The following is a 25,817-nucleotide window of genomic DNA, read 5'->3' as shown; positions in this document are numbered from 1 at the left end:
GGTGCACTGCTAAACGTACAAACACAGTTTCTGTTTTGTGCAATAGTGCTTCAATTTTTGCAGTTGATACTATACTGGAACAAGCATTAAACTATCATGTGAACTACCAATAAGATATACGGCTGTAAGCGTCTGATTGAATAATTTAATATTAAATCTAAAACTCCTTTTTTACAACATTAAGAATTCTTTACAAATATTTAAGCAATGAAGAGTATGGGTAGAGGCCTATAGGATAAATTTATACATTTCGACATGACAGGAAGGTGAGTAGTATTTTATTGATTTTGGTAGGGTTATATTCAATCATGAAAATAATTTTCAGGAAGTGTGCATAAGAGTGCCTCTTATTGAAAATTGTTCCCTCTTAATATGTAAAGATAACGATGAACATATACATACATGCATACATACATATAACGTTATTGAACGTTTTAGCATGTCCATTTTTGTTGTAATTTATCCTTTAATTCAAATTATATTACAAATAATTTCCAAAGAATGTAAAGGGTGTTTTCTTAAAGGGGAAGGAGGTTAAACTTGCAGCACTGTTTTCTGTGGCAGCTGATATTACAGTTCTTGGTTGTTTTGAGGTTCATTTGGTTTGGTAATTCATTATAAATAGACTCACGGCAGACCAACGTTTGCAAATTGTGCACATTTAATTTGAAACTATGGTTCAATTCGACAAACTCATCGGGTATTTCGTGCATTTTATGGTGCTCGTAGTCGTCTATCAAAGCGATTAATTCGATAAACAATATATAGTTTCCAAATACGTTTAATCTAAACGAAAATACGCACCCGGTGGAATCATTTGTCCATATGTCGTTACAAATGGTGCTGGCCAGAAAGTTACAGTCAATGTTCAGCAGTACAGACATAATTAACAACTTGCACGCGCCTCATTTGACAGACATTGATGTTGTAGACATGTGGTTTCAACAGGACTGCACCATACGCTACAAGGCGCGCAACACAATTATTTTACTGGAAAAGACATGATGAACAAATAATTTCACGAAATTGACCTGTTAATTTCCACCTCGTTCCCGCTTGTAGATTCTGGAAATATGTGAAGTCATATACCTAGACTGAGAAACCAGAAACAATTGATGACTTGCAAACCAACATTCGACGCTTTATTGCCGAAATACAGCCTGATTTTCTGCGAAGAGTGTGTGAACATTGGACCTCTAGATTACAAGATGTACGCCCCCGCCACGGTAGCCACATGCCCCGAAATTATATTCAAACATTAACGTCATAAAGCAATCAGTCAAATGAAGCATATTTTATGGATATTAGAAACATTTTTCTGTTTTATTTCAACATAAAATTCTTCGCGTGTACGACAAAAATAAAATAAAATAAAAGGAAAAAAGAAAAAAGCTTCATAAACGAGCGAATTCTCGTTTAGAGAATAAAGATAACTTGAAACGTAACCTCAGCAAAATAGTGGCTCATATTTTTCCCTTTGAAGAATAAATATTAATGAAAGAAATATTTGGAAGTTTTATATTGTGATTTACTCCTTATTTTTAAATTGTAATATAGATCATTGTAGTTTGTATATTGCACACTTGGGAAACGTATCTAGGGGCTGATTTGAACGAGATGACACCTGTTTCATGATAACACTTCTTAAGATTTTAGAACCCGATTTTCTAGCTTTATTAATTACCTAGTAATCTAAGTACCTAGATTAAGTCTTATGTGGTTCATCCATGTATTTGAGTGTTAATATCTTGTTTAAGATACCCTCTGAAAATTGTCTGAAAACTGAATTCACTGCTACATTTAACTATGTCTTTGAAAATTGTGCTGTAGTTATTTCATATTTTTCTAAACTGTTTATATTTAACACTATTTTCTGTCGCAGTTTTAGTTGCGCAAAGAACTATTGCACAACTTCGTTTAAGCAAAAGTATTATCACTGTTTTTAATTAACCATATGCCCCGTTTAGAGTAAGTAGCAAGTTATGTTCATAGCACAAACATCTCTTCTTTCATAAGAATAAACTTTAATGTTAAAACTTATTTAGAACGAAATTTAAACTGTTATTTGTCATTTTGAGCAGTACAATATCTATATGTACCTTAAAGGGCAATCAATTTAAGCATATAACTGTTTGCATTTGATGACCTATTTCCTTTATGTTTATTAACGATTAACTTTCGTGCCGCACACATTCGAAGTTCATTCTGGGATATTATGTAGATTAAAGACCGATACAATTCTTTATTCGGTTACAATTACCAGATAAAATGCAAAGCAATAGTGTAAATCTTCCCTTGAATTTGAATGACTGAGAGAAAGACTCTAGTCTTACTTACATAACAAGAGTTTTCTCGATATACGAAAGAGGAAGTCGAACTTATATTAAACTTTAAAAAAAAATGATTTTTGCTGGAAGTTATTTTATCATTAAACATTTCGAAACATATCAAAATAATAGTATTTTCGAACAGAACAACAACAATCTTTTTCTGTGTTTTCATTAAAGAAGCAACAACAAACATGTTTCGATCCCAAATTGTAACAAAGATGTAAATTGTTAACCTTTACCTTGCAATTTGATTAAGTATGCCAACGTATCTGAGCCGAAACCGAAAAGTGTTATGCTCTAAGACGTCATATCACGGTATCATGTTCCGTAATGTCCCACAGCAAATTTGAGTCTAGTATGTTTTAGCCCCATCTGTATTACTCAGTTTTTTCTTATTCTTAAAAAAAGAAATTATTGAAAATACCGTTTACTGCTCGTTTCTTTGCCGGAGTCCCTCGTACCATACCCGGTCATAGGAGATTGACTATGGGTATTACTAAAATATTACATTTTTTCCCACATTATTTTTTTTCCTATTATTTGGTAATCATTTTCTTGCATGTATTATCTCTCTTGCGTAGCTTACAGGGACATAAAACAAGAAATTGAAATGATTCCATTTTTATTAATGTGATAATAATACTCTAAACATTGACATCATCTAAATAGATTTCCTTATTAATCAAATTACTTTTCGGGTAAAACATTCGGACCAATGGGAGTCCCATTTTGTCTAATGTATTCTTCAGTTAACTCCTACGACATTTCCACATTCATTTAACGATCATGAAAATAGAACTAGACCCATAGCTGTAGTACTTGGCCATGATATATTAAACTTTATTATCTCATGGCTATGCTCAGACAATAAGATGCAAGTGAACGAAACAATGGAATAAACAAAGCGAGAGGAAATAGCAGACCTCTAGAAAAAATAATTCAAAAAATTTATACATTGCAAAGTTCACTCCCTCCAGTTAGGATCGATTATAGACTGCAACTGACCCAATAAAACCAGGATAATACGCTTCTCACCTATATAGTACCACTGGATTGTGTCACAGTTAGGTGGAAACACTGTATAGCATCAGCATGTTTGAACATGACAGTCCGTCATTTGACTAAGGTGAGCATTGAGTCGTTTGACTATATGAAACGTTTCACGTCATGAGGACATGCAACATGTTTGTGCACCCTTGTCACAATTTTAAAGTTTTGTAGCCGTTTCGCTCTTGAAACGCGAGTCGCGATTTCCATGTCATGGAACTCGAGGTTGTCTAAGATTATCGACAAATACTGTGGGATGTGACGCTTGAGTTCAACTACCACTTAGACCTCAGGCACAAGTTGATCTCTTAAAGATAATGCACCTTAATGCTCAGCGGGTTCTGTCACTAAAGGTTTCCTTCTTGTCACGAATCCTATTCATTTTAGTGGTTTCACGGTTGATATTTAAACAATCCTTACGTACGAGTCTGGCAATAAATTCAACGCAGTTTTAAGTTTCGTCATGGTCGTACCACATAACTGAGAGTACAAAAACTTGAACTTTTAGGAAATCAGTAGCGTCGCTCATTTTACACTATGATCCTTTGCTTAGTTTACTGTCCATATAGATTTAATACATGTCACGTAGTACGGAATTAGTTTAACACATTGCCAATACCAACCAAGTTAAGGTCGTCGGATAGCCATTTCCGAAAATACCATTTCATGTATTCCTTATTTTTTGTGTTTGCATTAATTTAATACATACAATTAAAAGAAAAGAGAAGTAACACAAAACTGTTTTTTTTTCATTTCAGATTTTGGTATGTTCAATACTTCACCCCCATTTGATTTCTTCAATACTTCATTCCCATTTGAACTCTTCAATACCTCATTCCCATTTGATATCTTCAATACTACATTCCCATTTGATATCTTAAACAGTTCATCCCCACCGGGTACTGAAGGAAGTCCAGAAAACCCTGTAAGTAATAAATAACATAAAATAGCATTGAAAGCACATTAGTGATTATTTTATTTTGTAGAAGTATTATTTTCTTCAATTTTCTCAATAATGTGACAAATAAAACTGCGTAAATATTGAACACATTGCATTACTGGGTGAGACATATAATACGTAAACTCATTTCCATATAAAAACGCCGTTCGTGACGTCATCACGAAACTCGCAATTGCACTTGTTGAGTCAGGGGATGAAGAATGCGCAGAGCGTATCTACTGGTACCTCATTTTCACAGGGATATTATATAACAGTTTGCAATGCGTCTTTTTAGACATACTCCCAATCTATTCCGGATTTTATCAAAAGAGTTTAAAACGTTAGTTCTCGTTTCTACTCGCAAAGTTTTCACTTTGCGTAACAGAAAGTTCGAGATATTGGTGTGCAATTTTAGGTGCGAGCCCTACCACCAACGCCGATTGGTGCCTAAATGTTCTTAGTTGTTAATACATCGAAACGGACTGGGAAAGTGTGGGGCATATCTATTTTAGCACCAACATCCACAAACCTACCGATTAGCACCATAAACTTTTTGGTAAATTTTCTCTCTTGGGTCTAGCCTAGAAAATTTGAGACGATTGGAACCAAGTTTGCAGTACCCATGGCTCTGTAGACCAAGCTTAAAAATCAAAGAAATTAACTTATCTATTAACATATACAAAAGGAGAATGGGATAAAATAAAACTTGATGAAATTACTGTTCATAAAGTTATAAAAAACACAATAATATTTTAAATTTTCTTTTTGTACTTGGCGAGACAAGAAAGGCCATGTTTGCTTCTCTAATGTCATGATTCGACTCTTGTGTCTAGTTAGAAATGAAGGCAATAACTCGAGCTAAGTTGCAGAACCGATACTACTTACTTCTACATTTAAACATGATAAGAATAAAAATAATCATAAAAAGTATCAATGTACGTATACATGCAAGGGGTGGGGTTGCTATCGACAGCGGGATGCTCATCGAAGCAAGAAAATTAAAACGTTTATTTTATTAAGTTTTCCAACTAATCTCAGTGAAAAGGACGCTAGTTGGCAACAGTGAATTCAGTCTTATCGTCAAACCCCGTCTTCAAGACGACAAAATTAACTTTATTTCTATATATGTGTGTGCGTAGAACAATAGTTCTTTGTTCCAAAAGTAGATAAGAGACTTCTTGTACTTCAGTTCCCATGAGAACGAAAATTAGCAAGTCACCTTAAGTGTCTAAGTGACATCTAAACTAATTTGTGATTGGACAATTTTTGGTCATCAACCAATGGTGGACAATGTTATATTCAGTGAGTGATTGCTATCCGCGTGACCCACGGTGACCAGGAGAAGCACAAGTTATTCTGGCGACGAAAATCGAAACTCCCATCACGGGAGAGAATCAGGCGAAGTAATTGAGGCGATACAGGCCGATGTCCCAATAACGCAGTGGTTATGTGGAGAATAACCCTACAAACAATCAGCAAATAATTTGGAATTAATCGTTTCAATCGGATGGCAGGTTGTGCCTAACATTGTAATCAGAAGAAGAAGTTACACCCATTGTTCAGTGAACAGAAGACGCTCGGTAGTAATCCTTAAGTGCAGAGAACTTTTTATACGGAGGACACCAAAAACCGATCGGAGGACTGCTGAGTCGCACACCTTAATGGAATACGTCGTCTCGTGGAAACCTACTTGGTTTGAATTCTAAATACCTATCATTGGGGTAACCAAGGTGTTGTTGTAAAATTGTATGCTTATTCGTTCTTCCGTTCATAACTCTACAGAATAATTCTTAAACCAAGGTGCATAGTAAGTTCTAGCAATTATCTCGGCCAAAAGTCTTAGTTCATGCCGCTGGGTAGCGCCATCATGTCAAGCAGAACGGACAGAACATTCTTGTTTTCTAAGTTCTAGTTGCCCTGTGCTCTCCGTCAATAAGCGGTAGTAGTAACTAATTTTCTAATTTCTGACGTATTGCTAACCCTTTTATAATGAAGACACTATCCACTCTGTATAGCTGAAAGACGTGGTTCAAGTGACTGGGACTACAGAGTGTTAAGACATTTGTTTTAAGATGAAATTATATACAGGGCAGGATTCAAACGTACTGACGTGAATGTGCAGCAAGTGTGTGAGTTTTTTAATACGGACCGGCGTTTGAGTCTGTGCCAAGTAGCAGAAGCCCTGAACTAATCAGAGCCAACGATGCAACGCATTGTTACCGAGGACTTGCACATGCGGAAAGTCTGCGTGAAACTTGTGCCGAGAGTTTTGACTGAAGAACAGAAACTGAACCGAGTACTCCGATGCGAAGAACTAATGCAATTGTGCGAAGGCAACGCTGCCTCTCACGAAAAATAGTAACCGGCGACGAAACTTGGACTTTTCAGTACGGTCCAGAAACAAAACGACAAAGCGCTGAGTGGCACATCTCAAACTCACACGTCTCAAGAAAGGACGGATGAGCAAATCAAAGGATGAGACGAACACCATGGGCATCGCCTTTTTCTGAGTGACGGGGATCTCCCACTATGCGTTTCTCCCGCTCGGACAGGCCGTGAACTCTGCTTACTACCAGAATGTCCTGAAAACTCTGAAAAGAAGCGTCGCGCACAAACGCCGAGACATCAGGGACAGCTGTAATCTTCACCACCATAAGGCTCCCAGCCACACCGAATGCATCGTCACCGACTACCTGGTCGGAGTCAACGTTCCTGTGGTAAGCCAGCCTCCATACAGCCCGGACTTGTCGCCTCCTTCCGCGCTTAAAACCAGCGCTAAAAGGAAAACGTTTCGACTCCATCGAGGACACCAAATCAAATGTCAAGGCAGCCGCTGAGGCCGTCCCGAAACAGGCTTTCGGGGAAGCCGCCTACAGAAGTGCATTGATGCAGAAGGTGCATATTTTGAAGACTATTAGACAGTTGCACCAGTTAGCTCAATAAATCTGTCTTTTTGAACGAAGGATCATTACTTTTGAATACTATCCTGTATATATGATGCTTAACTTTGCTGTTAGTAACCCGTAAGATGTGGTCCGTTGCAGTACATATATAATTTAATTTTCCTACTTAACTGAAATACCAGTAGTTAATCGCGTGCATACTGATATCTTACTGACATATCACGGTTCTACTTCACTAACTGTAGTAATGACAAGAAAAGCAGATTAATATTAGTAGTATATGAATTCACTCAAGTCAAAAATTATATCTTTATCTCATTATTAAAACAAATTTTCCCAAATTATCCTAGCACTTAAGTATTTAAAAGCAATATGATTAACCAGAACTTTGTAGCTTTTAATTATAAAAAATATATTTAAACTTACATTATACATATATAAACTCACACATAAATTTCTACTCATCAAATTTTAATTATTTAATATTACAGACTTCGTATTCAGTGATGACGCCAGAAGGGGGACAAGGGGAGCGAGCGCCCCCCTAGTAGCTACTTCTGCCCCCCTGACTGCCACCCAGACTGCCCCCCCAGACTCCTACAATCTTTAAACATTCTACATATAGTATTTTATATGAGTATCGTAACCAATCTCATTGTCAAATTGTAGTCTACTTTCCATGCATTTACTATGTGGCAGATTAGTCCTCAGTCTCTCTTCTTTGAGAGTCTGGGTATGCACGCATATTTCTGTTTTCTAATTTAGCATCTTTAGAGGTAAATTTTAGTTATATTTCTTTCTTATGATTTTTAATTATCGTGCCTAGCGAACAATAGTAGATTTGGTCGACTTGTTTTCTTCTCATTGGATCAACTTCGATTGAAAACAAAAGAAAGGTAAAACCAGTTACGTAACTTGTTTGTATTTGATGCTTGGGGTCCCGGGTTCGATCCCAGCCCCCGTCAAGTGAACTTTGTGGTGGACAAACACCTTGCGCGTGGGTTTCCTTGGGGTTCTCCCGTTTTCTCCCACTTTCTTCATTCCACCATTTCATTCATTACTCATCATCATCGTCTCCTTTAGCCTAACCGGCATAACAGTGGGACGTAAAACTCAAAGATTTCATTTTTTGTTTGTATTTATCCAGGTTTGAAGTTTTCTGTTTCATATTTTGTTTTATTTAAAACTTCTTTTTTCTGAAACATTATTCTCGGCTTTCAATATTCAGAGAATGTGCTTATAACAGCTTAGTTTGCAACTACCAGGGCTTATTTTTTGAAGGGGATAAAAAGTGTTGTCTTTTCCCTTTGTGCAAATGATAATAATAAATTTATGGAATTAAACTGATTCCCAATAAAACGTATTGTCAGAGTGCTGACCTTTCGTTAGTAATTGGTATAGACTCCATTACTTATTTTGTTTCAAAGTACTGACGTGACGTCTACCGTATTGACTAGGAACTGTAGAAAAATTCGTAGCCCAACCTAGAAGGAGTGCACGTGGAATGGTGAAGTTTTACTTCTTCTAAGCTTCCCTCGAAAGTCAATATACTACCTTGTACAGTGTTCCAGTTTTTGCAGAAAAGTTAAAAAAATCTGAAGATTTCCTTGCACCACTGTTCGTAGCACTACCTCTATCAGATCTAAAATGGAGTCCTTTCAAGTGCTATTTAAGCTTGGGAAATAAGTACACGTAATAGTTAGACGGAGCTAAATCTGCGGAATAAGAATGATGATCTAGACATTGAAACCCTAGATTATGCAATACCAGTTGTGTTCGAAGGGGCTTGATGGACAGGTGTATTCTCCTGAAGGAGCATAATTCCTTTCTTTTCATTTTCCGCGGCGTTGAACTTTGAATTTTTCTTTCAGTTTTGTAAGTAATGTAGAAATTCTGGATTAAATATCTGACCGTTGCGGAGGTAGTCTATTAGTACGGCTAACGACTCCATACTTATCCCAGAAGAATGTTGCAAACAGTTTCTCAACCTACTTCTGTGTCTTGAACTTCTTGGGCCGATGGAGAAATGAGTGCTACTACTCCGTTGACTGTTGTTTCGTTTCAGGATCATGGTGTCGCAACCATATTTCGTCTATGTTTTACTATTCGTGAGCGAAATTGATCAGCATTAGGGTCAAATTGGAAGAAGACTTCTCTTAATGCCGTTACTCTTTTATTCTCCTGATAGATATTTTGGGAACCCATTATGCCGTAAACTTTGCGCATACCCAAGCCATTCTGAGTTATGCTACCGACGAGTTCCAAAGAAATGCCCAGAACTGAGAAATCGGGGTGCAGCCAGACCTCAGACTATAATAAGTATATCGTGAGTTACTATACACTTTAACAACTATATAAATAATAGCTTAAATTGTCACACAAAAACTGGGGTGGCCTAGGCCCTCCAGCCCCGGGCTATATCCACTACTGCCTGAAATCCTGTAATTTTCAAGAATAATGTCACAAGTTGCATCCATGACTTCGGGAAGAATCATTGCTTTTAATCATCCTGGATGTAAAGCATAATTTGTTGAGAAACCGCCACGTTTATACTAAGCCACTTACATCTTCACTACTGTATATAACGGAGGAGAGTTCCGTGGTGTTTCACTGATTTCCTAATTAATTTACTTCGGTGACTTTCCTTGGTGGAACAAAAATGTTATAACAGTTAGGATCTGGATGTTTGTGAAATTATCTGTTTGGGGACACATAATCACTTCAGAGGCCTGAGAAACAATAAGAATTTCATTATTAATATGAAAATTTGTATTTGTACATACAGAGATATGTTTTTCTAAACTACGGTTTCATTTTTCTACCTATTACCTACAGTCCTTCTGGATTCGACTACGATATTTTCAGCAGCTCCTCGTAAATTCTCTCTCTCTCTCTCTTTCTCTCTCTCTCTCTCTCTCTCTCTCTCTCTCTCTCTATATATATATATATATATATATATATATAGAGAGAGAGAGAGAGAGAGAGAGAGAGGTAGCATATAGTTACTAGACGAATGTATTACTTGTAGCATACGCGAATTCAATTTATGTTTAGGCTTCAAAAGTTTTTATTGAAAAATATTTAATGTGCAGACGTTACTTATTTGTAGTAACAAATTTTACTTGAAATAAATTTATAACCATATAGGTCTAATATAAAAACAGCAACGAAATACACAATGTAATGTAAAATAAGTCAAACGTAATAAATATGTCATTTCTGGTATGGCAAATAGCCGCCCTCCCGAAAATGTATCTGCCCCACCTTTGCCCCCCTAAGAACTTAAAGCTGGCGTCGTCACTGTTCGTATTCGCTTTACATTGCTCCCTTCATTTTGTACTTTAAATCCATTATTGTCGTTGCCTCTTCGTTTTCAATATGGATTGTTTGCTCCTCCTTACACATAAGTTCCAGAGTAAGACGAATACATTTCAGAGTGCCACATGTGCTTTAATTTTTGTAATGCCTAGTTTCTGATTGAAGCCGTGTGTTAAGGGCATCACAAGAAACGTTGCAGGCTTTTTATGCGAAAAATGAACTCGAGTTACTGAAAGTGCATCGAGAGGGTTCGTACTCGATTATACCCAAACTGCAGCAACCAAAATGTTCGTGTTCCGCCCCGGTAAAGAGCGTGACCAAATGAGGGTTACAAGTGAATGGGCACTATCCAGAGGAGTCACGGGAATGTTAGAATTGTACTAAATAGTAAAGCATTCAACTCTCGAAAATAATAAATTGAGAGCGAAGTAGTTTATTAAGGAATAGGTTAAGGTTGATACAAAATTTCATGTTGACCGATCTAGCTCGTGGCAAAGTTATATGTATACACGACTCCAAAAGTGTATTACCACCTGCAATTCTTCTTTTCCTGCAATAGCAAGCAACTCAAAAAGCTCGGCGGTTGGAATTGCTAATTCGAAAGGCGTTGGACGAAATCTCAATTTTGTAACAAATAGATTAGTGTAGCAAACTGCAGATAAGAGAATAAAACAAATTGTTAAGAATGAAAATTTTGTTATCATGACGGAGTTGGATGACATCATAAGTTACAAAATGTTCTCATTTAAGAAGTTCAAACAAGACGAATGGCAAGAAAAAACTTATCACAGGAAAGCATTTCTCTCCTTCCCCAAACAAACAAAAAAAATCATAAAAAAGAAGAAAAATACATAATGCAAAGGTTTAATATAAAAGCCCCATCCAAAATTTTGAAAGCTGGCACCAGAAAGGCAAGCACAACTTAACCGAAGTAAATGAAATTGTAAACAGATATTGCTGACGTAAAATGAGGGATTATGGGTTTCGTGTTTTCCTGGAAAAAAGGGTTGGGTGGGGCACGGAGCCATTCAAACATTTGATCACGAAATATGAAAAGTGCTAGAAACAGTATGTCAGAAGTGTGTAAAGGACATGAAGAATCGCAACAAAACTTTCTGTATGGACAATACGCAAAATATAAACGAATACAGGTTTTTACATTTTATGTGGAAAAACGGTTTTAGGAGACAAACGCTCCTACCGAAAATTTTGAAAGTTTACGCCCGAAAGGCACGAAGAAATGAACCGAAGTGAATGAAATTGTGAGCAGATATTGCAGACATAAAATAAGGATATGGACTTCATATTTATCTGCAGAAAACGGTTGGGTGGGGCACCGACCCCTGCAAACATTGATCAGGAAATATTAAAAGTAATACTAAAAGTTTGTCAGATGTGTCTTAAGGACATGAAGAATTGCATCGAAACTTTGGGTATGGACACTAGTCAAAAATAAATGAATACGGTTTTTTATTTTGTTCTGAAGAACGGATTTAGGGGGCAAAAGCTTCCAACCAAAATTTTGATAGTTGACGCCCGAAATCAAAAAGAAATAACCCGAAGTGAATTAATTTGTTCATACATATTGTAGACATAAAATGAGAGAATATATGCTTTGTGTTTTCCTGCAGAAAATTGGTTGGGGGCACGGACCCCTCCAAACATTTGATCACGAAAACATTGTAGTCGTTAAATGTGCGTATTCAAATACTATATAACACTATATATACTGTTTGTACTTACTGTTGATCTGCCATATTTGAAGAAATCGTATGGATACACTTGTGAAACACGAAATGCATTATTTTACATATCCAACATCTACACAGAATTTCATTCGCTTCGGTCCACACCTTCCGCCACCAAAAGCCTCGGTCCACCCAAAAGTTTTTTTTCTTTTCAAGAAAATGCGAAATACATATTCCTTCATCTTACCTCTAAAATATTTGTGCACAAATTCATTCACTTCGGTCTACTTGTTTTTTGCCTTTTGGGTGTCAATTTCAAATTTTTGGGTGGGGTTTTTGCCCTAAAGCTGTTTTCCCGCAGAAAATAAAAAAACATAGTTTTTTGCATATTGTCACTACACAAAATTTCGTTGCAATTCTTCATGTTCTTTAGACACTTCTGGCATACTGTTATTAGCACTTTTGATATATCTTGATCATAACTTTCGATAGGTCCTTGTCCCACCGAACCGTTTTTCCATTAAAATGCGAAACCCGTATTCTCTCGTTTTACGTCTACAATATCTGTGCACAATTTCGTTCAATTCGGGCAATTTGTTCTTGCCTTTTGGGCGGCAAATTTCAAAATTTTCGTTGTTGATTTTGCCCCTAAAACTGTTTTTCCGTAGTAAATAAGAAACCCATATTCGGTTATATTTTGCTTATTGTCCGTGCACAAAGTATTCTTCCAATCATTTATGTCGGTTAGGGACTTCTGACATACTGTTATTAGCAATTTTGATATTTCGTGATGAAAGATTTGGAGGGGTCCGTGCCCCAACTAACCGTTTTCTTTTCAGGAAAATACGAAACCCGTATTTCTTCATTTTACGTTTCTAGTATATGTGCACAATTTCGTTCATGTCGCTCCACTTGTTTTTGTTTTTCGGGCGTCAACTTTCAAAATTCCGGCTTGGGGATTTCACCCCATAAAACATTTTTATCGCAGAAAATAAAAATACACGTATTCGTTTATTGTATGTGTTGTATTTACCTGCCAAATGTTATGAAAATCGGAGTGTTAGACTTGGGTAGTGTTACTTGTCAGTCATTGTAGGTTTATTTTTCCATTCCCTCCATTAATAAGAAATTGTCTAACAAGTAAAGGGTCCAAACTGATGAATCATAATGCTGGATGAGACGTAGTGCGACTGATAGAGGATGTGGAAATATGTATATGTGCAAAGTTATAAGGGCTGAACGTGATAAGAAACGGAGGGGGTCAAAATTAATGGGAGAATGGCTATGCTATGTTATTGAAATACATCAAATAAACTGTTGAATCGTGAAAATAGTGAAAGATGGACAATGCAAACGGTAGTAGTTTCACATACTGACAAAAGAAGAATAAACAGATTAGATCACGAACCTCCGGCGTCATCTTGAAATCCGCCATTTTGAAATCCGTAATAATTTTGGAAATGGAAAGGTAGTGGTATGATATATCAGTTAGGACCAGACATGTTCTCAAAGATCAATTATGAACTTTAGTGATCGTTATCTGTACATATTTGTTAGATTTATTATATTCTTCATAGTTATTTACGAAAATCTAAGACTGATACTCGTATGTTGGAAGTTCGGACTGTCACGAAAACAAATGTAAGTTAAACGTATCCAAAGCCAAGGATGCTAACCTCCAAATTTGATATCCAAGTTGTATATTAATATATTTCACTGTCGAATATCAAATTTCACTGTTAGTTTTCTTGGTTTGTAGATATGTGAGTACTTTTTTGTTCATAATAAGACTAATAATGCTAAAAGACTTAAAAATCGAATTTAGTTCGTACCGTTAGCATTTCTTACAATCAACGTACAATTGTAGTTCTCTGCTTTTCGAAAATTATGAGCCCCACTACTCCTTTCTTACAAATAATAGTATTATTAATATAACCTATTAAAGAAGGTAACCCACCGACAAAATGTAAGCAACCCCTGATAAATGAAATGAAATGTATTTCATTTTAACGAACGGCGATTATGCTCTTTAGGCTAAGGCAGACAATGATTAAGGCAAATTAATGTTGATGGAAGATATGATGGACTGGGAATGTGGAAGGAAATTGGAGTATTTCGAGAAAACCCACATAAAACACAATGGTGTCCACCACAAAGTTTCTTGGCTGAGGATTGAACCAGAGGCCCCACGTACCAGAGGCAAGCTGTTTACCACTTAGTCACCGTGTCCTCCCCCAATCCCTAAGAGACTCGGGCAACCAGTTAAGAATAACTGACACAAAACGTACTTACCATTTTCGCACGAAGGAAAATCAACGAATCCCATATTGTACTTTTTGTATGTTGGTTTATCACACAAAATATTTAGTATATCGATGCAACTGTCAGAATTATAGTATTTCCTCCAAAGTAGGAGCATGGCGACTTAGTCATAGATTGCTTACTTCTGGTGTGGGATGGACCTCTTTCGATCCCAGATACTATAAATGTTTGTAGTGGATACTATCGTACCCGTGAGATTTCCCGGTATTATCCTGTTTTCTCTTACATTCTCATTTCACGAATTATTTACTTAAAATTAGCTTCCATCTATTACCTCTATTATTGGATCGGATTTCAATTTAGCATCCCTTCGGTAGCAAAATTACATGAGATATGGATCAACGGATTAACGTGAGATCCGAACTACTTGCGCTCCCGCCGCGAATTGGAACCAGGTCTTCTATGCGAAAGTCGCACACCGTATCCCATAGTCATGCGTGATCTCTCTATCTTCATTAGCCTATAAGGCATAACATTTAACCTTTATAGACTTCATATAATTTTGGTTCTTCCTTGATAGCCAATTCCATACTGAGACAAAGTAGATCAATTAAAAATGTGAATTTTCCTTTTTTATATAATTTTAACGATGTTCTTGTAACTTTGAACGTGTTCTGAGATTCCTGTTAGTTGAAATGTCGTATTTAATTGTGATTAACTTGCCTCAGTCAACGTTTCATAAAATATCCCAATAATTCTTGAATTTCTTTGGGGTGACCTTTGTGTTGCCCCTTTACCATGTCAAGTTCTGCATTAATGGAAGCCATGACTTAAAATCATATACATTTCCTTTCCCCCAATTTCGATCACACTTTTTGTTCTCGATTTACGTTTGGGAATTTTCCGACAGGTTTGTGATAGGTCATAGCACTAAAACAAAGCGTTTATACACCCAGTTGTCTTATCTTGGTGTCAGGAATAAGCTCCCAAACGTTGTCGGTGTTGTTTTGAAACATCCTCTATATTTCTATCCTGTTTCTGATTAGCTTCTATTTGCCAATCAATTTCCAGTATTCCCAAAACAAATCAAAAGTGAACAAAATTCACTAAATCGCCTTCCCCCTATGCTTTCTTATTGTATAGTACTTATTATATAATTACATTGTAGTTGACAGAGATTGCCAATATTTATTGAAATATCTGCTTAAGATGCTAGTAGAGGAATTCCCTCTTTACTACAGAAATTCCCTCTTTGCATCCTACCACTATTTTAGGCGAGTTGGGATTAGGTAAGATGGGAATTCCCATCTCGCCCTATATGGTGGACATTCTTATCTTGGAGATATGAGTGGCTGATAAATCGTTAGTAGAGGTGAGATTAGGCGAGTTGGGATGGAATCATCTGAAAAGGTAGGGAGACGGTAGGTAGCGGCATGACGTCACGACGTCCCCCATGCCCATCTTTGCCCATTGTAATTGCTTAGGTACTGGGTACGCCATAAACAGTTTTCTGGAGGTGGGTGGACTGTGTACCCCGCGTTCCCACGCATATTTACCCCTGCTGCTATGTATTAATTGCTAAGAGGACTAACGAAAAATATTATGTGATATTAATAATAATAATAATAATAGTAATAATAATAATAATAATAATAATAATAATAATAATAATAATAATAATAATAATAATAATAATAATAATAATAAACGATCTGAATCATAAAGATATTTTTTCAACTTTCTATTACAATTCCTGTTGGCTTCTGTGAAACTGGATATATTGTTTTTATAAGGAATAAAGAGACATCAAAACAACAATGTTATTTGTATAAAAGAAAGTCTTATCAGTTGTTTTGCAAAGAACTGAGCAGCTGACAACTGACCTTGTGTCTGTTTTTTCTAAACACAAGGGACAGAAGCCACCCCTGCGGGCTGCTTGCTTGTTTTCCCTTCAGTACTAAAATTAAGACTTGTATTTTGTCAGTTTATGTGTACCTATCAGACAATCACACAGGTTTTTTCATCGTTGAATTTTACAAGAAAAGTTCTGTTCCTCGGGTAGGAAGCAAAGTCCATTCATCATACGTTGTAATCCCTTCCCCTCTTTTGCACACTGTGTGAAATTTAACTTATATACTGTAGTGAGTTACCGAAAAGAGAATGCTATTTTTAAAAAAAATGACATTAGCAAATAAGATTGACTTATTATCACAATATATTCAAGATGAAAGATATTCATTTAACAGTCGTCGTACGTAGTTGTTTCCAGTGAAATTCCCATAATGTGCTTTCTATTTTACTAATATGAGCTCCGAGCTTCTTTCTGGCTAAGTGGTTAGCGTACGCGACATTGGCGTGAAAGACCCAGGTTCGATTCCGGCGAGACCTCATGTAGTTCGGTTTTCATGATTAATCAGTAAGTCCCGTCTCATATAGCCTTGCTGCTGGAAGGGACAATAACATCAACTCAACTGATATTGACCACCATAAGAGATATAACTCCGAGGGGAAATTTGTCCCTAGAAAACCTCCCAAAATCATCAACGGTACGGAATATGCCTGCAATGCAACATTTCAATCATTTCCAACTCTAAGTTCTGTGACCTAGTTTCCTTTTCATGTTTTCAGTAAACTAGACAGACAAAAGGAAGAATAGAGATTTTCTCTCAGAAAATTGTGTTCGAGAGTGGGGAATCACACTGACCAATATACACGGGGAGGCTAGGGGGCCGGGATCACCCTAAATTATTTATATGAGAATGAAATATGAGCATTAAATTAGTCAGTCAATAGGATTTTTTGTTAGAATTATACAGATTCGACTCCTGGAGTAAGCTCGACTTTCAGCCCTATGTCATTTGCAGGTTTCGTGTCATACAAATTCCTTGAAATATTTCTAAACATGTGCTATGACTCGTATGCGAACTAAAGATTTTTTTAGCAAAAGAGAGATAAATTTCTTGATTCGGACTTTGCACTGTAATCCAGTTTTTCTGGAGGCGAGATAGTATGATTGAGAACGGACTATCAGATTCAAGCTCCGAAGTCACATTAAATAGGCCTTCCTTTATAACCTTGATGTTGTATAAGGACGAAAAACAAAAATATACTGATAGCTTTAGTAATAGATATTATAGCAAAGAAATTTTAAAAAAGTATGTGGTTTTGAAATAGAGAAAGGACAGTACCCGAGCTTTATTAGTATTACTAGCATACATATTATTATTACAAGCTTCACTGGGTTGAAATAAAAATTTAAATGCACAACTCCTTATTTCATGTGTTCAGTACCAGTGAAATATTCTTTTCGTTTTTAATGGCATCAGAAGTGTCACTGTAGGTCTCATCGGGCCGGAGTACTATGTATTCAACACTAATATCGGTCATTTTTAATCATTTTTAAATTTCCTTCCTCTCCCCCTCCCCTACGTTGCATCGCCAAAGTGAATAGCCTAAAGCAATCCTTGCCCCTAAGCTCCTGTATATTCAATATTTGATGTAGATTGGTCGGCTGGTTCAAGAGTGATGAAGTCACAAAGGCAGTCATTTTTAATTTTTTACATATACTTCTACCCACCCCACGTTGGCTCGCCAAATTGAAACGATAAAAAATACCCATGGTCCGACCTTCATATATGTTGAAAATTTGATCGAGATTGGTTGGGTGATTCAAAATTATTAGGATTTATTAATATTTATTTATATGTCCCCCTCCCTCCCTAAGATGTACCATTAAAGTGAAATTACAAAAATATTTCCAGATCAATGCCTCATATATCTTGAAAATTTGATTGTGATCTTTGAGATAGTTCAAGATTTATTAATTTACAAAAACAGTGACTTTCAGTCTTATAAAAATTGATCTATCTATCTGTCTATCTCTCTCTCTCTCTCTCTATATATATATATATATATATATATATATATATATATATATATATATATATATATATATATCCTCCTTCTCCTCCCCCAGGTTGCTCCGTTAAATTTAAATTATAGAAAAGATCCGAGGTCTGAGCCTCATCTATGTTGAATATTTATGCAAGATCGGTCGACTGGTTCAGGAGTTATTAAGTTGTATTTATTTTTTACTCTGCATCCCCCTCCCTTCACTTCTACCATCAAAGTGAATAGCATGAAACCAGCCCGGCCGTGAAACTTATCCATGTTACAAATTTGATCAAGTTTGGTGGGGCGGTCGGGAGATGTAGAGTCACAGACATTAATTTTCAATTTTATATATAGAGTAGTAGTGTCGAATCTAGATATTGTCCTATGGGGGGAACGTAAAATTTTACGACACTTTCCACCAGCACCCCTCTATCCAACAGATCGGCGGATGCATCGCTTTTACCACTAGCAATCCTCCACATTGAGACTTTTCCAAACAGTCAGTACTGTCTTCAATAGAAGGGAAAAAAGAGTTTGAAGGGCCGAATCGGGACAGTGATGAGATGAGTCATCTTTTTTTTAACTACACAACACTAGACGACGTGACGGCCACCATGGCCTAGCATCACGTAGTCCATTTTTTAATTTTGAATGGAGACCTGCGTACGTACTTTGAGTTGCAGAGGAAGGTAGGTTGTATGCATTAATATTACAAATGTATGGTCATACTGGTATTGAAAATTGAAAGACGTTTAGGCCCAATTGAATTCAATAAGTCATTGTATTTCCTCTCTAGGTGATTTTACTTTTTACTTTTGGCAGTTTGTCGTCTCCTAAACTGCGGAGCGTTGTCTCTTGTCGCTAGATCTGGCACTGATTATTGGTGATGACATTGATCTGCAGTCAAGGTTTCTTTATAATAACAAACATTATAATGTATATTTTACGTTAAACTTCGCTTACAATATTTTGTTATTCTATCCAAGATTTTAAGTTTAACCCTCTTCTTTTCTTTCACTTCGTTGATGAAAACAGACGACCTTTTTACTGATTCGTGGCATGATCTTTTTACATAGGTACTGAACTTTGAATTTAGCTCTTGAGAGTAGCAGAAACATACGAGCTTGATATTCCTCCGCGAGACCCACATTCCCTCATCACTGAGTTCTGTTGCTCGCCACTAGTTGACAATATAAGATGCATTTACTAAAAACGAGCAATTAACGATTTGAATTCCACTAATTTCACTTGCAAATGTTAACCTATTGCGTTTGTACTGCACAGGCCCGTAGCCAGCCCAAAAACTTAGGGGGGCCCGGCTGAAGTTAGGAGAGGCCCGATCCAACCATATGATAGTTCATCACCATATTATAGTTCTTTTGCAAGCCTACTGTAAAATTTTTAGAGGGCCAGCCAAAATTTAGGGGGGCCCGGCCCCCCCTACACCCCCCTGGATACGGGCCTGGTACTGCATCATATGTTTTCCTAAGATAATATAACTTGCCCTTAGCATGTTCGTTTCTCTCAATTTCCAAGCAGGGATAGACCAAATGCTTTTGATCTTCACTAGCGCATCTTTCTTCCTATTTTAAATAATATTAATTTTGCGTACCAAATAAATTAATTTAACTAAGATACAGACACCCTAATAATTACACAGAAGAAATCAGTATTCTTAAACTTGAAATTCCGTTTCGTTTCGGCTCAAAAAGTTGAATAGTTTGCCATATAAATGAATGGGGAGCATATTTAAAATGGAGGCGGTATTCAGTCCTTTTAAGTGGAAACTGTCGCCGATCATTAGAAAGTAAATATGGGAGAACTATGTAATAAAGTAAAAAGACACGCTTCATTTTGTAATAAAATTGCATGGCTAATGCATTTTTATTTAATCCAAAGCTGTTATCGTCCAATAAATACGATTAAAGGAGCATGATTGGCCAAATTAAAAGACCTAAGCCATTTATCCCTCTAGATGCGAATTTGTCTTCGTCGCCACCGTGGGGAATGCGCGTTTCTTATTTTCCTGAAAAAAAAAAGTTTAGGTGGAACAAAGACTCCTCCAAAACTTTGTGAAATATCAAAAGTGCTAATAACAGTATTTCAAAAGTGCTTGAAGGACATGAAGTATTAAAACGACACCTTGTGTAGGGAGATTAGGCAAAAAATAAATATGTTTTTTTTTTTTTTATTTTCTGCGGAAAAACGGTTTCAGGGGCATAACCCCTCAACCGAAAATTTTGAAATTTGAGGCCCAAGAGGTACGAAGAAGTGCATCGAATTGAATGACATTGTTCACAGATATTGTAGACGTAAAATGAGATAATTGGGTTTCGTATTTTCCTTAAAAGAAAACGGTTGAATGATTCACGGACGTTTTAATCCGTTGATTGCGAAGTATCAAAAGTGTTAATAAGCATACGTCAGAAGTTCGTAAAGAATATGGATAAATACAACGAAACTTTGTATAAGGACAATTTGCAAAACAATAAATTAAACGTGTTTTAATATTTGCCGGAAAACAATGTAAATGTAAATATGTAAAAACACGTAAAAAATGTAAAAAATGTAAATATTACCGTAATAGCATATGAAGGAATTTACCTAAGCAAATGAAATTGAGTGTAGATATTATATAGTTTCTATGTAAAATAAGACATTTCGTGTTTCTCAAGTGTCCCTATCCGTTTTGCTTCAAATTTGGCAGATCAACAGCAAACGACATAAATCGACACGTGTTCTTGTTTAAGAGCAAAAAATTGAAAAGGTTAAAGGTGCCTCCTGAAATCAGGGTTTAAAAAAATCCCGGTGTTTTATTTTTTTTTAAAAAAAACTAACTCATCTGGGGTTTTCGGATATTTTAGGGTTTATTTGGGTTTGTTCGAAATATTTCAATTTCTTTGGTGTATAAGTGTTAAAATGTGATTTATATTTCAAGATTGTCATTGTTGCAACTTGCAATAGTTTCCTGTTCACTACTGTTTCGAAAACAAAATGGCCGCCATTTTGAAAATTTACATTGGATCTCCGAGAGAATCTATACAGGAAATTTAGAATGTCTCTTCCTTCTACCCTCATAATTTCAACTTAAATGTTCGAAAATTGTACCCTGCAGCATGGATACCCGCTAGCTGAATAATGGCTGCCATTTGGATATTTTACTTTGGATCGTCACTAACATACATATATATATATATATATATATATATATATATATATAGCTCAGTTAGAATGTCTCCTCTTTCTACTATTAAAATTGCTATTTAAAAGGCCGAAAATTGCGTTTTGTAGCGTTGATACCCGCTATTTTTTTAAAAAAAGAGGCTGCCATTTTGAAATTGTATGCTGATATACCGCACAAATATATATAGGAAATTTATTGTGTCTCGTGTTTGTACCCTGATAATTTAAGCTTAAAATATCCGAATTTGTACCTTGTAATGTTTATGTGGTACAGGTGCAAACGAACAAATGTAGATCGAGTCATCTCAGGAGCTTTATTAAAGTTCGCTAAATATGAATACCAATTCGAAATGTCTTATATGGTAAATATCTTCCAGCGTAAAATAAATAATTGTATTGTTGAAGTTACTTCCGATTCTTTGTGCGTTCAATTACGGGGATTTCCTTAGCATTAGCAAGACAGTTCTTTCCCGAAAATGAATCTAAAACAATTAAAAAAGAGGTAATTCATATTTTATAAAGTAAATGTGTCAATATGTCTTAAATGAAAATAAAGATTTTCCAGATCCGATGCTTTGTGCGCTCAATTGCGGGAATTTTCCCATCACTTCTTTCACGACGGGTTATCCCCAAAAATGCAGCTATCTTTACTGTACATCGAGACTTCCACTAGAACGGAAGTTTAAATTTATAGCAGGGCCGCGGTGGCTCAGTGGTAGCGCGTTCATCTCTGGTGCTTGGGGTCCCGGGTTCGATCCCAGCCCCCGCCAAGTGAACTTTGTGGCGGACAAACACCGTATGCGTGGGTTTTCTCGGGTTTCTCCCGTTTCCTTCCACTTTCTTCATTCCACCATTTCATTCATTACTCATCATCACCGTCTCCTTTAGCCTAACCGGCATAACCGTGGGACGTAAAACTCAAAGATTTCATTTCATTTTTAAATTTAACACTTGAAGTAGCATTCGAACTTCGAGCATTAAGCTTCTTAAATATGACAAGATTTTTTACGCTATTGCTGATGTTGATTCTACAGAATGCTTATTTGAAGAGTAGCAACTAATGACTGAACTTAACTACTGTTGGTGGAAAACAAAAATATAACTGAAAAATATTTGTGTTATCATCAAATGCATGAAATAATACTAATAGCTTTACTACTATATTTACATGTTTACTGCTGATCGCTTTAAACTCGTCAAATGTCCGCGAGATAACGTACCCCGGCGTCGCGGAGCACACTATTCACGAATCGTATTTTCTAAAATATAAAATTGCATAATTTACTTAAAATAGGCTACAAACACTATCCATACATTAATTTGTTCAACAATTATCTCAAACTAAGGCATGCGCGCCGACTACGTGGGTGCTTCGAGGCTCCGACACGCACATAAATAATCTTGTGGGTGCGCCGCATCCACAAGAATTTTAGTTTGGATCCGTTTATGAACCCGTTTCTCTTCTGTTTAAGTCAGCCGTGTTATGGACTGAGATAGGGGAGTCCCAGCTTATCCTTATAGTACCAGTATATTTTACTTTAGCAGAGCACAGCCCTTTAAGATAGTGTCTATAAAAGATTTTAACTAAAAAATCAATCAAATATCGAGAGTTCCCTGATACCATTTAAGCTAATACATCCCACTATTGATATGCATCCACATAAATTTTGGGAAGCCGGTGCCGTTGAGCTAAGGTAAGCTATTTTTTATTCATTTATTGCATTCAAAATTTTATGTAGGTCTAACGTTCAATGTTTTGTATACTTTAACATGAAATCATCTAATTCGCCGAAGGAAAGTCCAAAATCTGATAAAAATCACTTTCTATGTGATCACCTTAGTTGTATCAATAATATACTAACACAAAACTCAAAAAAACTGAGGTAGTTTTTTTTCAGGGGGGTTCAACCATGCCTGGATTACTACAAAATACGCTATACTTTTTGTGCTTGTAATCGATCTGCCAAATAAGAAAAAAATCGGATGGTCAAAAGACACTTGTGAAACACGAAAAGCATATTTCACGGTCCACACTCACCGCCTAGGTACACTCAACAGTTTTTTTTTCTCTCACTAAAATACGAAACACGTATTTCCCTTCTTACCTCCACAATATTTGTGCACATTTCATTTACTTCGGTACACTTTTTCTTTCCTTTTGGGTCAAATGCCAAAATTTTGAATGGGGGCCCTTGCACACAAAATACGTTTTTCCCGAAAATTAAAAACAAACGTATTCGTTTATTTTTTGCCTATTGTTCATACACAAAGCTTCGTTGCAATTCTTCATGTCCTTTCCACACATCTGACATCCTGTAACTAGCACCTTTGATATATCGTGAACAAAGGTTGGGAGGGGTCGGTGCCCCACCGAACCCCTTTTTTCCAGGAATATATGGAACCAATATTCCCTCATTGGATGTCTACAATATCTATACACAATTTCATTCATTTCCGTTCACTTCTATTTGACTTTCGGATGTCAAATTTCAAAATTTTGGACGGGGTATTTCGCTCTCTAAAACCGTTTTTTCCGCAGAAAATAAAAGAAACAGTATTCGTTTACTTTTTGCGAATTGTCTATAAAAAAGTTATTTTGCAATTCTCTTTACAGACGTCTAACATATTGTTACTAACACTTTTAATATTTCCTTATCAAATGTTTCGAGTGGCCCGTGCCTTACCTAACCGCTTTTTTTGAGGGAAATACGAAACCCATATAATCGTTTCATATCTACAATATCTGTACAATATTACATTCACTTTGGTTCAATTTTCCTAGCATTCTGCGTCAACTTTCAAAATTTTGGGGTGAGTTCTTTTATAACCTAAAAACTGTTTTTCCGCAGAAAACAAAAAAGAGAATTCGTTTATTTTTGGCGTTTTGTCCGTACAAAATTTTCGTTGCAATTCTTTATCTCGTTTACACGCATCTGACATAATGTTACTCGCAATTTTGATTTTTTGTGATCAATGGCATGGATGCCTCCGTGCCCCACACAATCGTTTCCTCCTGAAAGATTCGACAAACCGTATACCTTCATTTTATGTCTACAATATCTGCAAAATTTCATTTACTGCGGTTCACTTCTTCTGCCTTTCTTGCGTCAATTTTCACAATTTGGGGTGGATGAATTAGCCCATAAACACGTTTCTCAACATATATAAAAACCAGAGTTCGTTTCTTTTTCGGTATTGTCCATACACAAAGTTACGTTCGAATTCTTCATGTCCTTTACACACTTCTGACATACTGTTAGTAGTAAGGGATTGACATGATAGCACTTCTAATTATCCAATTTGGAGCCTCGTGGACCATTGCGGTTATGCGAATGAATCAGGGATGCATTGGCGCCGGAATGCGTCACCTATTGAAATTTTGCTTATGCTTATTCAGGAGCTATGCAAGTTGGTGCAAATGAGTCAGAGTTACCTTGGCCCGGCTATGACGTCATTGAATTGGGATTTTTGGAATGGAGGTCACGATGGTTCTTTAAAATTATTAAAAACATATTCTTGATGATTTATTACGTTATGAATTAGTAAAGGTTTATGAATGCTTTTTATTTTCGTTACATTTTATGGCATAAAATTTGGAGATTGCTATCTCTTTGATGAGATGGTATATAATTGGACTAACACTGGTCCAAATGAAATCTTTAGTTTTACGTCCCACGGTTATGCCTGTTAGGGTAAAGGACGGTGATGATGAGAAATGAATGAATTGGTGGAATGAAAGTATTGGAGAAAATTGGATTATCCCAAGCATAATATTGCCCACCACACAACTACTTTCGCGGAGTTTGAACGAGGGACCCCATGCAGAAGAGGTGAACGCTCTACCACTGAGCCACCACGTCCCTTACTGGTGCGAATGAATTGCAGGTATTTGGTTTGATGTAATATGTTTGTTTGATGTCGAGGTGACCGTATTTCACTTTTAATTATCCAATTAGGGACCCATGCCCCATGTCGTTAAAGTGAATGAATTAGAGATTCTTTGGTCAGGGATTGCATTAACTATTGAAATTTTGCTTATGCTTACTCAGGAGCGAAGGAATGCATAGGGTCACTCACGACACCTTGATCCACGTGACGAGAGGGACTTCGTTCCCTTTGATTAATATAAAAATATTAAAATTTGGAAGATTGTTTTTATCTTATCCTATTATTTTTGATGAGACATTTTCGTTATACAGGGTGCGGCATTTAAAACCGGCCCGTAAAGTGAACACATAAAATGAAATGTATT

General features: G+C 36.4%; 1 protein-coding gene across 2 annotated transcripts in view; it reads left to right on the top strand.

Moving 5' to 3' along the window:
• Positions 1-25,817, top strand: part of LOC145691548 (uncharacterized) — a 169,791-nt gene that overhangs the window by 39,283 nt on the left and 104,691 nt on the right. For both annotated transcript variants that reach the window (XM_081766956.1, XM_081766955.1), the window contains exon 3: positions 4,136-4,302. In XM_081766956.1, coding sequence (XP_081623082.1) covers positions 4,136-4,302 — 167 coding nt within the window. The remainder of the gene's footprint in view (positions 1-4,135; positions 4,303-25,817) is intronic.

This window comes from Thermobia domestica, chromosome 8 (genome assembly GCF_964235325.1).
Source record: "Thermobia domestica chromosome 8, izTheDome1.hap1.1, whole genome shotgun sequence".
Lineage (NCBI taxonomy): Eukaryota > Metazoa > Arthropoda > Insecta > Zygentoma > Lepismatidae > Thermobia > Thermobia domestica.
This window is presented reverse-complemented; position numbering and strand designations above follow the sequence as displayed.